The sequence below is a fragment of the Pempheris klunzingeri genome, chromosome 5 (assembly GCF_042242105.1).
Source record: "Pempheris klunzingeri isolate RE-2024b chromosome 5, fPemKlu1.hap1, whole genome shotgun sequence".
NCBI lineage: Eukaryota > Metazoa > Chordata > Actinopteri > Acropomatiformes > Pempheridae > Pempheris > Pempheris klunzingeri.
In genome coordinates this window covers 4,914,188-4,925,488 of record NC_092016.1, presented here as the reverse complement: position 1 = coordinate 4,925,488, position 11,301 = coordinate 4,914,188, and the positions used below count along the sequence as shown (strand labels likewise).

The 11,301-nt window shown below is 42.7% G+C and overlaps 1 protein-coding gene across 1 annotated transcript in view; it reads right to left on the bottom strand.

The window, feature by feature from the left end:
* Window positions 1-194: 194 nt before the first annotated feature.
* Window positions 195-11,301, bottom strand: part of lrrk2 (leucine-rich repeat kinase 2) — a 32,755-nt gene continuing 21,648 nt past the window's right edge. Inside the window, exons 31-52 of the mRNA XM_070830619.1 lie at window positions 10,679-10,897; window positions 10,391-10,592; window positions 10,150-10,238; window positions 9,465-9,652; window positions 9,196-9,350; window positions 8,931-9,077; window positions 8,078-8,269; window positions 7,805-7,951; window positions 7,508-7,620; window positions 7,201-7,391; window positions 6,830-6,990; window positions 6,456-6,626; window positions 5,828-5,928; window positions 5,521-5,733; window positions 4,779-4,972; window positions 4,184-4,256; window positions 3,821-4,011; window positions 3,537-3,689; window positions 3,044-3,270; window positions 2,178-2,246; window positions 1,925-2,065; window positions 195-919 (exon numbers count right to left, since the gene is read on the bottom strand). Of these exons, the coding sequence (XP_070686720.1) occupies window positions 1,941-2,065; window positions 2,178-2,246; window positions 3,044-3,270; window positions 3,537-3,689; window positions 3,821-4,011; window positions 4,184-4,256; window positions 4,779-4,972; window positions 5,521-5,733; window positions 5,828-5,928; window positions 6,456-6,626; window positions 6,830-6,990; window positions 7,201-7,391; window positions 7,508-7,620; window positions 7,805-7,951; window positions 8,078-8,269; window positions 8,931-9,077; window positions 9,196-9,350; window positions 9,465-9,652; window positions 10,150-10,238; window positions 10,391-10,592; window positions 10,679-10,897 (3,321 nt within the window). The 3' untranslated portion in view covers window positions 195-919; window positions 1,925-1,940. The remainder of the gene's footprint in view (window positions 920-1,924; window positions 2,066-2,177; window positions 2,247-3,043; window positions 3,271-3,536; window positions 3,690-3,820; window positions 4,012-4,183; window positions 4,257-4,778; window positions 4,973-5,520; window positions 5,734-5,827; window positions 5,929-6,455; window positions 6,627-6,829; window positions 6,991-7,200; window positions 7,392-7,507; window positions 7,621-7,804; window positions 7,952-8,077; window positions 8,270-8,930; window positions 9,078-9,195; window positions 9,351-9,464; window positions 9,653-10,149; window positions 10,239-10,390; window positions 10,593-10,678; window positions 10,898-11,301) is intronic.

Below are 11,301 nucleotides of genomic sequence, written 5' to 3'. Positions count from 1 at the left end.
AAAGATCAAATATGGTCCATACCCTGAAAAGGATATTTGTGATTTGTTTGGACTCTTTGAATGACAAAGTTCAATATGTATGCAATTATTCCTCTGAAAAATATCTTAATGTAAATACCGTGGTATCAAGAGGTTTAACTAACCACAAATACAAAATACTTCATTAAATAAATGTACTCTGGAAAGAATAAAGAAGCAGAAAAATTTATTTAAAAAAATCTGTAAGCTACTACAGATGTAATTTAAGCACTTTTACTTAAAAAATAACAACTATATTTCCTCCACCCCCGTCTCTTGTGCCCCATGTTCTTTTTTATAAATAATGCTCTGGCAGCAACACAACAGTGACTTCAGGCAACGTGACATAAACACTGTGTGTGAAGAAGGCAGCATTTGAGAAGTCCTGTGTTCCGTTTACAGACGTAGAGTGAATGAGCTCACAGGCAAACACACAGACATGAGAATAAATAATCAAATATACATTTCTAAAGGCTTTTTTTTCTCCTTTGGCTTTCTTTCCAGTTTCTGATTTGTTTTTTTGTTTTTTTTTCATTATACCACAGGTAAACAAACACCTCTATTCATTAGGAGCAGGAGGTCTTTCCTGAACATCTGTACTGCTCTCAGCTCTGACAACAACACACGTCAGACCATCTGGGTCCCTTTTGGAAAAACTTCTCTTCACAAACGACAAAGCTTTGCTTCGTCTGGTAGAACACGGCACAGTATTTCATAAGTGCGCATCATCAAAAATCTGATTGTGCTGATCGATCGATTGCGATGTGCTCCCCTCATTAGCTCTTGGTCTTCCAGAGTCAGTGCACTGGAGAGTGCGTATGGCTGTCAGAAAATGAGGTAAAACATCCTCTTCAATGTGTCCCGACCCACTGGAGAGTTGATCCCTTTTCCACGAAACACTCTGTAGGAAATAAGTCAAACAAAATGGTGTTGTTTTACTACTAATAGTAGTTATGGCTGGACAATACGGTTGAAATCATGATATCTCTGGGTACTGATATGTACCACAGTTTGGTTAATTTATGCAAAGATCGCATAAAATAAATAAAACTATGTTCGGAGCAATCAAGCGTGATCTACTTTTTGAAGTACAAACTGTCAGACAGTGTAGAATGATAACATGATCGCATCATATCACAATGTGGCTTCACAAATGATTTCAAGCTGATTTTCAGGAACGCAAAGCAACATTTGTTCAGTCCTCTTTGCCATTTAAAGGCCCACAGATCTGGAATACTTTGCCACCAGAAGATGAACTGATATTAAATCTTTCAATACTGAAGCAGAATTACGGCTTAAACAGGATCAAATCTACGATCACCGAGATCCATCAGGTCATGTTGCCTCAGTTACTGTTTGTAGTGGTTGTTTGTTCCATGTCTGCCTGTAATAACATGCTATGTAACATGTTTTATCCTTAAAAAAGCCAAACCGGGGACAAGTACTGGAGTTTATCTACAGCTGGAGGTCCTGCATTGACTTCATTTTATTCAGTTGTGACGCTGCCTACATGTATCGAATAAATATCAAATGAATCAATAAAATAAAACGAATGCAGTCACATTAACAATAATTATCTAAAGAGTGTAAGAAAGTGAGCTGCCGTGCTTGAACAGCTGGAAATGAACTGCATTGCTGTCAAAGCTGTGAAAGAAGGAGCAGCCAAAGGAGAGAACAATAAAGGAAATGTGTAAGTAGAAGCGTTTTATCTGCTGCACCAGGTCTTTGTGTTTGGTTTGAACAGAGAATAAAACATCTGAGGGAAATCTGAACCAAAGCCACGAATGTGGAAGCAGAACTTTTCTAACTCAGTCAACCTTATTTAGAGAAAATAACTCGTTTAAGGTGCCTTAAATGCCAATAACATTAAATGTGAAGCAGGTTGTAGAGGGAATAAAATCCATACATGCAAATGTGTGGGCTCAGTCGTGATGGAGCTGCTCTCTCATTCTGGCTGCGATCTGCTCTCTTTTCTCACAGTGTTTGTTCAGGTCTTTGACCTCCATCGGCAGCGTGCTGTTCCACACCATCAGCACCGACTCCTCGTCTGAGAGAAGACACAAACTCACACTTTAGACCCATGTGGAGAAGCTCACACAGCGAGACGACTGTTTCTGTTTTTTAAAGGTGTGGGACAAACACTGAACCATCAGACTCACCAAACTGATCCTTGTCTTGTGGGAGCCTTCGGCCCAAAACCAGCACCACATTCTTCCAATTTAGTGTTTCTGTTTAATGAAAAATTCATTGGTTGTTATTACTGAAAAGACACAGAGGCTTTACAGACAGACTGGTTTAGATGCAGCATTTAAATAAGTCAATAATGACAAAGGGAAGGAAGACATATTGATGTAGAAAACAAATCTGGGTTGTTTCACAAATTCCTTCGCAGAAGACAAAAGAAAATCCCAGCTCTGTTATGGGTGTATTTGTAATGATTCAGCTTCCTTCCTTTTTGTCTTTATTCATTTTCCTTCTCACTAAGTGTTTGCACAGCTGCATTATGTTTGTCTTTGCTCTGTGCTCAAATATTTAAAGAAGAAAGTCAACTGCTTCTTCATAAACCCGGTAGAGAGTTGAAATAAGACACCAGTACATATTTTTTCATATTCTTTGGGTAAAATTTTGTGTAACTGATGCAATAATTGATTAATTAAGGAAGCGTTGGTGCAAAAAGCAAACAAAATGACTGAGAGTGTGAAGGAAAAACGAAAGAGTGTGTGCTGTCCTGTGATTATCACCATCTTGTAAAACATAAACACTTGTGCTAATGAAGTCACGACTTAGCAAAATCCCTCTGTATTAATATATATTATGTAACAGGTTTCAGTATGTTATATAATAAGGAGCTGAATGAAGAAAATCCTTATCAATAAAGGATCAAAACTCCAATTAGACCATTTAGTGTGCCTGTGGTGCACTGTGAGAATGAAGTTTCTTTCAGAATAAATGTTTGGGTTCACGAATGACATAAAAACAAACAAATAAATATATAAGAACAGATAAATAAAAGCGAAGCACCCACCTATGAGCGCAGAGGCGATGCAGCGCACTGAAGTGCAGCGGGGGCCGATGACCTGCAGCGCCTGGTGTTTGGAGAGCTCCAGCAGCAGCAGGTGGCCCCCTCTAGTGCCGATCCAGAGAGTTGCAGCACTCTGCACCAGCAGGGCCTTCACCCTGGCCCAGGAGGGAGCTGCCTCAGTGGGCAGCTCCACCTCGCTGCCCTGCCTGCCTCTGCAGCCAGAGTCATGTCTGCAGGTCAGAGGAGTCTTTAACATACAGCTGCAGTCGTATGGAAAACACCTCAATCTCTAAAATGTCACATTCTGGAAAACTGGAACAGCAGACAGCGGATTATATTTAATATTTCTATTTACAAGGGTTCTTCTCTATCGTCTTGTCTCTGTAACGTTAACTACGTCGAGGCAAACAGTTGTTCCTGAATGTAAACACAACACTTCCTGTCTGTTATGATGTTATGATGACAATGTTGTCTCCGTGGGCATGTTTGTGTTTACCTGATTATCTGAGCGCAGTCTATGCAGTCCACCATCCTCTCACTCCTCTTGTCCCAAACCTCCACAGTTGGTGTCCCAGCTTTGCTCAGGTAAACGTATTTATCCACGACCATTCGGGACACACACGCATCACCTCCCAATGGCCGCTGCTGCCTGAAGGGAGCACACGAACACCAAACGCACACATAAAACGAGCATTGTTAGGAAAACCCAGCTCAGCACACATCTAAACCTTCTTAACCTTAATTAGCTGCCTCTAATTTCCCTACATGACTTGGACTCACTGGAAGATGAAGTTTGGTCTCGTCTCGATGCTCTTGCAGACGTCGTAGTCGGCCGTGAAGGAGAGGAGTTTGGTCCCGCAGCCGGCCCACACCGACCTGCTGTCCAGCGAATGCCCCGACTGGCCCAGACACATGACAGGCGTGCTGACCTTTCCCACAGTGAGAGTTTTAACCGGCTGCCCGTTCTCCTGCTGGAAGGAGGAGAATGAGAAGAAAATGAAGCTCCTCGCTGGTGCACACAGCACCAACATGGGAGGACAAGGTGGGAGTAACATCTGAGCAAAAAGGCAGAAGATCTGTGATTTATTGAAAGTAATCTTTTGAGACCAAACACATGGGATCTTGTGTTAAACATCTATTTACCTTCAGTACAGAGTCCTCATAGACAGTAAGAATTCCATCTGCCGTCCCGACCAGCAAGTAATTCTTTCTTTGGCTGAAAAGAAATTAAAAGCTTTTTATTCAGCATAATTATCAGGATTTACGTGTCCACATATCGTACTATGTTGTCTGCATATCTTCTAGAAGATTTACACTGAATGTAACTGGTTAGAGTAGTGACAGTGTAATAATAGTAATGTAATTTCCTGGACTTCTAACTGTTCTCTAATAATATCAATAATCATTTATATGGTTTCTCCAAATTTTCCTTCTCCAAACAGCCCTAATTCAAAGCAATCAAATTTGCAAAACTGGAGTGGATCCACATGAAAAGAGCTCATCCAAGTCTCTGGCCAGATTCCTGAGACATTCATAATCCAGAGAAGAACATCAAATAGTTAATAGACCCTCTGATTTTAAAGCTCCTCTTTGCAAAAGCTCATCTCAAGAACTATTTTCTGGATTAGAAATTCTGTTTTTGTGACCCTCTGACCTGAGCTGGAACAGATTTACAGGCCGATTACCATGAAGCTGACTAAACTCTTAACTTGCCACAAGTGTTTTTACAGACACTCACCTTCGCCGAGGGTGAACATGGAAGTACAGTGAGGTGACAGCGTCTGTTACACTCTGCAGGTGGTGCCAAGTCGACATGTCCTCAGTGCTGATGACCACTAAGGAGCCTGACTGGGTGCCTGCCACCAGCCAATCACAGGGCTCATTTGGGATTTGGACGGTCACAAGACACAAGACGGGACTGGTGTCGATTTCCTGTTGGAGTAAGAGAACCGACTTCTAAGCATGAGGAAGTCCATTGTTCAGGTAAGCGTTACGTTTCATGCGGTTTATTTTACAATTTTAGCAAACAAACAAGCTCCTCTTGTCCTTCTCAGTACCAGCTGGCCCTCTACCTGCCTACACAGTATGTAGATTCACCCAGTGTACTCAGATGAGCTAAAATACTAATGTTTTACTCAAACTAATTAAGAAATATTCTATGTTCTTCAAAATAAAATCTCAATAACCTTATAAAAATACTGTTTAATTGTTAAATACTACAAAACAAAGCTGTCAGGCACCTTATACCTTCTCACAGTCTATCATACTCCATGCACATTCAAGTGGCCGCTATGCTCACAGAACAAATGGTAATTAATTCTTCAGTCACAACAGGAATGTTTTAGGCATTTTACTGAACCTGAACGGAGAGGGTAACCAACCAGAAGTCACCTGGTACTTCCTCATACTCGGAGCGCCGAGCATAGCAGAACAAAACTCAAGAACATATTTAGTCCTGAGGTGAACAGTGCTGTTGGTACCTGTGTGGTGACTTTGTTGCTGTCCAGGTCCACGGCTGTGATGGAGCCTAACCTCTGGGCGCTGCTGCCTCCACCCAGCCAGGCTCTGTGGCTACCCGAGGGGCCGTCACTGCTGCCGGAGCTCACTGCGAAGCACTCGGCGTTGAACGCCCGGGGAACCACCAGCTCCCTCATCAGGCACAACATCTCCCCTGAATTCAGCCTATCAAACACCTGCGCACATTACAGAAGATACAAACACTTAGAGCTCCAACTTAATCCATGGAAATGAAAGCACCCTTCAAACACAGTTACATCAGGTCCTAACCTGAGCAGAGGTGGGTCGACTCTGCGGACTTTCCCTCAAACAGTCCTTCATCAGTGCCTGGAAGCCTGGCCAAGGTGAGCAACCGTAGTGTTTTACTGGATCTATGTACAAGACAGTGAACATGTCAGTAAATAACCTGTGAATAAACCCGTGGAAAAAAAAGAGCAAGAGCAAGAAACAAGAGATCATATCGGTTTCATTAGATAAAACCAGAAAGTGTTAATAGGTAAATATATCTAACCAAAATAATATAAAGGGGGCGATGCTGGACAGAAGTAATTGCATTTTTTAAGCTGTCATGAGTTTGTTTATATGATAACAATCAAAGACACGACAGAAAGCAGATCAATCATTTAATAATCTAATTGAATTTATAAGGTTTCATCGTATTATATTTATAATCTATTGTTGTTACTTGATAAATGTGATAATGTAATCAAGTGCAAAGAATAAAACCATTTTCTCAGCATATAAGTAAACTAAAAAGTTTGATTTCATGAAAGAATCACTTCCTAAAAAATCCCTTTGACTTAAAAAGATGGAGGCTGACATCAATTCAGACATCAGAGTTCATTTACTGCTGCAGCTCATGTTTGTTATGCTTTAGGAAAGAACTGTTTCATATTACCTGGCAGTTTTCCCTGAACTGCAACCTCGTCAAACTCACTGGGGAACTTCATGCCATCAGAGATGCGCTCACCGCAGGTCAGGAGGTCGTAGAGCAGCAGGCCGAACGAGAACACATCAGCCTGCTGGTTGTAGATCACATTACCTCTGGCAACCTCTGGTGCTCGGAAACCTGCCAGATACACAGAGATCAGTCTGAGAAGCTGTACATACAAACTGTTTGTTTATATTCAATCACACTTTATGGACACATCATATTAAACACTTCAAAAGCTGTACAATTTACTCTAAGTGCAGCTCTGGAGATATTCAGGTTAATAAGGAGAATGACGTTAAATGTAATAAGAATGCATGAGGTTTGAGGGGGCGTCTAACCCGGCGTGCCCTCCGAGCTCCTCACTCCCATGCTGCAGCAGTACTGAGCGATGCCGTAGTCTGTGATCTTGGCGATGATTTCAGAGTCGGTCTTCAGGTTGAACAGAAGGACGTTGTGCGGCTTGAGATCCCGATAGATGATCAGGGCTGAGTGAAGGTACCTGAGCACGCAGATCAAACAATGAACCCTGGATTTTCTTTGAGATTTTCACGTTTCACATGATAGTTTTCATTTTTAATGGTCATTTTGCTTGATGATTATGTCAAGACTGACTTACGTCAACATTAAATTCTTTTGTGCTACACAAAAAATCAAACTGGACAGGCTAAACACGACAAGGAGAGTAATGCTGTCATCCACAGCTCTCTACCTGAGTCCGTCGGCCACCTGCAGGGCGATTCTGTGCTGGAGCTTTCGGTTGAGGCTGCCGTTCTCATGCTCAAACAGAGAGTCCAGTGAGCCTCGCGGAGCCAGCTCCATCACCAGGACCTGAGGAGCTGAGCCGGCTACCAGGAGACCCACAAGGCTGGGGTGACGGAGGCGCCCCAACACCACCAACTCCTGTACAGACGACGAAAGGAAGCGAAAGATGGTGCTGAAGCACTTTTTCGGGGTACTGTCTGGGACACGGCTACCAAAAAACCTTTTAGTTTCTTATTTCTAATTTCCAGTGGTACCTGTCTGAGGAGTCTGTAGATATAAAGCTCAGATGCATGCTTGTTGAATATTTTCACGGCTACTTCTTCATTTTTGTAGACACCTCGATAGACGGTCCCAAAGCCACCGTCCCCTGTCGACAAAATATATAAAACATTTCTGTGTTTCATTGAATATTTTTAAAGGCAATACAGGAAAGTGATAAGATTTTTGACAATAACAGAAGGAAACAATTTTTATCTAATGTATATGTTTTACTAATCAGTTGTTTAAAGAAAAAACTAAACAGAAATGTGTGGACATGAGATAAGGCGTACCCAGACGGTTCTCTTTAGACATGTCTACATCCAGCTCTTCGCTGTCCAGTATTGTTCCTGCAGGCTGGTCACTCAGCACCAAGTCTGGAGCAATCTGGGAGATAGGAAGTGTGCAGCGGGGATCCTCCAGGTTCACCAGCAGAAAATCTAATCACAGACATAATAGATTTTAGATCATTTGAACATTTACAGTAAAGTAGTTTAAGTGAGTTACTTCAGTTTAGAAAGCAAACACAAAAAATAAATATTCTTGAACTTTCTTTTTTTATGTACCGTTGTCAAAATAGGGAAAAAGGTCCTCGAGCAGGATCTTGCTCCACTCCTGCCCGTCCTCAAAGCTGTAGAGAGCCCACTTCTTTAGCAGAGCCTCACCACTGCCGTGCATGTCAGTGTTCAGTAGGCCAGGAAACCATTCCTCCAGCAAGGAGTCAATGTGATCCACCACCTGACCCAGCAGCACCCGGCCTGGGGGGGTAAACAGAACAACATGACCTCAACTTCTTCTGTGACGCTCTATCAGTGCTCTGGTACCAACACTGTGCTACACTCTCTTTTTGTCAATACACCTACATGACAAAATGCTATTCATAGTAAACATATAGATGTTTGGGTTTACATATTCTCTGTTAACTTTAATCTGTGCACACTGAAAGTGTTTAACAGTTTAAGGAGAAGTTTATCATTCCTACAGTGTAAATTATTTCCTGTTCATGGTTGTGTATTATATTTAACAGGTGCCACATGTAATCTTGCTGCAATGCATTTGCAAATAGCAGAGCTTCACAGTCTGATGTTGTCCACAGAAATCTCCTTTATGTCATTTAAACTAATTCCTAGATATTTCGTAAGCAAGACTTCCATCCATCCATTGTCTAGACCACTTATCCTTAAGGGTCGCATGGGGGGTAGAGCCAATCCACAGGCAATTTAGAGTCACCAATTAACCTAACCTGCATGTCTTTGGGCTGTGGGAGGAAGCCAGAGTACCCTGAGAACATGCAAACTTCACACGAACACAAACAAGCAGATTCAAACGTGGAACCTTCTTGCTGTGAGGCAACAGTGTGAACCCCCACACCACCGCGCTGCCCTCTGTCAAAACCTGAATTTTTTAAATCAAAGGCACCTTTGCGTGAAGAGGGGACAGTAATCCTGACGAAGCTGGAGGGGTTCTCCTCCACTGAGGCAGCCTCCACCAGACAGTAAGCCTCTGGGGACCAGCTCAGGTACACGCCTCTCCTCCAGTAGATCCGGTTGGGTCGCACCATTTTTTCTGGATGACACAGAGTTAGATGATTAATTTCATACATCACTGGGGTCTTTCTTTGAATTTATGTCGGCAGAGTTCCCCCCCGATGAAAGAGTGACTGTCTACTGTACGTTGAATTTACCTCGTCCATGAAGCAAGTAAGAAGAAAACTCCAGTAAGCGGCTGATCTGGCGAGACCAGTAATCCATGGGGAAGTACGGCATCTCGTACAGACGCACAATCACCTCTGAGTTCTCACAGTGAGGCAGATCTATCACCGGTCTGTGTTTGGATAAACTGTAACGCAAGAGATGAGTAGTTAGAGACAGTTACATATTTTGCTTCGTTGATTTATTTTTTCTCCCTACATTGGCTTAGAGGATCTATATCTGTCGCTGCATTCAAACATACCTGCTGGGCACCAGTAACTGGTCCTCGCCGAAGGGTAGCGCTATCTGAAACTTCTCCAGCAGTTTGAAGAACTGCGTCAGGTGGCTCTTGGGGAAACATTTGGTCTCAAACAGAAACTTTTCCACCACTGAGCGCTGAACCACTCCTTTAGGATGCTCCCAGAAGCCACAGCTCTTTAGCGTCAGTTTCTAAAGAGAGAACAGCTGCATCTGTGCACCCGACACGCTCTACACATCGTTGAACAATCATGTGAGTGTTAACAGAGGGCACCATTTTATATGGGCTCACTTTCAGCAACATGGCGGACTGCATCTCTGAACTGAATTAGCTGGTTAACAGAGTTCATTAATGGAAATGATTTCTGCACTGATGTACTTCTTTTCCACCACTTATATAATTTATAATGACTTATATATCTACAGGGCAACAGCTGATATCTGCTTGTACATAACACACAACGTCTGAGCACGTACAGTACATAGGATGGATACTAGATCACAACAATCTCCGGATGAACTAAAGTAAAAGTGACAGTAGATTTGTTTCCTAGTTTAGTTAAAGTCTAAGTTGGTGTCTTATTTCAGCATCAGTCTAAAGCCCAAAACATGATCTGAAACTGTTGCCTTGTTTAAGCAGCCTGAACAGACACATGTTTGAGTGTCTGTGTGTGTTCAGATGAGAATACCTGGGAGATGATGTTGCACAGCCACTGGGGGTCAATAAAGTAGAGCTCTTGGAGCTGAAGTGCAGGATCATCAAAGTGCAGTAAAACCCCTGCAGTGCCAGGAGGAAAAAACACAACCAGGCAGATAAATTGTTGATCCTTGAGACAATATTTAAAACATTATAGTAATCATGACATTTCAGTGAGCTGTAGAGAGCTGAGCGTGACGTTGGATGTTAAAGCAGCCCTGACCCAGACTGACCGGCTTCGCTGAGGAAGTGGACAGCGTGGGGCAGCTCGGCTTCCTCCAGCTGCAGCTGACTCTCCTGGATGAGCTGCAGCAGCTCGTGGTGCCTGAGAACGGGGAACTCTGCAGGAACCCTGGTTCTCTCCTGCAGAACCCGGCGCTCCAGCTCCACGTAGCTGTCTGGAACCAGCTGGCCCATCACAGGCTGGCCCTGGATCTGTGAAGGGGAGGAGTTGAAAACTGAAGCAAGCCAAGCCAAGTCAAGGCAAGGAAAGGTTTATTTAGCTGCTTATGTCATTTTACTTTGAAGCTGGTGACTTCTCTGGCGATGGCCTTGCGGAGCTTGGTCATGGCGTCTGAGTCCTCGCAGACGGAGACCATGTAGTAATCCCTGATGGCAGGGAAACCCTGGTGGTTCAGCAGCTCCTCTCTGATCTTGGTCAGGCAGGCCTGAAGCTGCAGCTCCTCGCTCACATCTGTGTGGGTTCCCACTAGGATGACGGGGGACAGAGGAGCTACAGCCTGAAGTAAGAGGAGAGGAAGGATTTATAAAATATCAATAAAATATAAATATCAAAGTTAGTGGTGATTTTCAAAATACTTTAAAACTTTACACATCTTAAAACAAGAGAAACAAGTCCAACTGAACTACATAATATGTTCAATAATATGTTGGAGACGTTCCCTGGACTGTTTTGAAGATTCAGGAAAATTGTTAATTCTAGCAATTTAACTGTCATCAGCAACTTAGAGGATCTTAAAACAATAGTATAAGAAAGAAATACTTACATTTTATATTCTACTGATTTAAAACTTGTTACTCTTTAGTCTCTTGTTTCTGATGTTTTATAAATTTCTAAAACAGGATTAATAAATAAATTTGGGTGTTCGGTGTCCCACTCTGATCTCAACAGTTATCCATCACA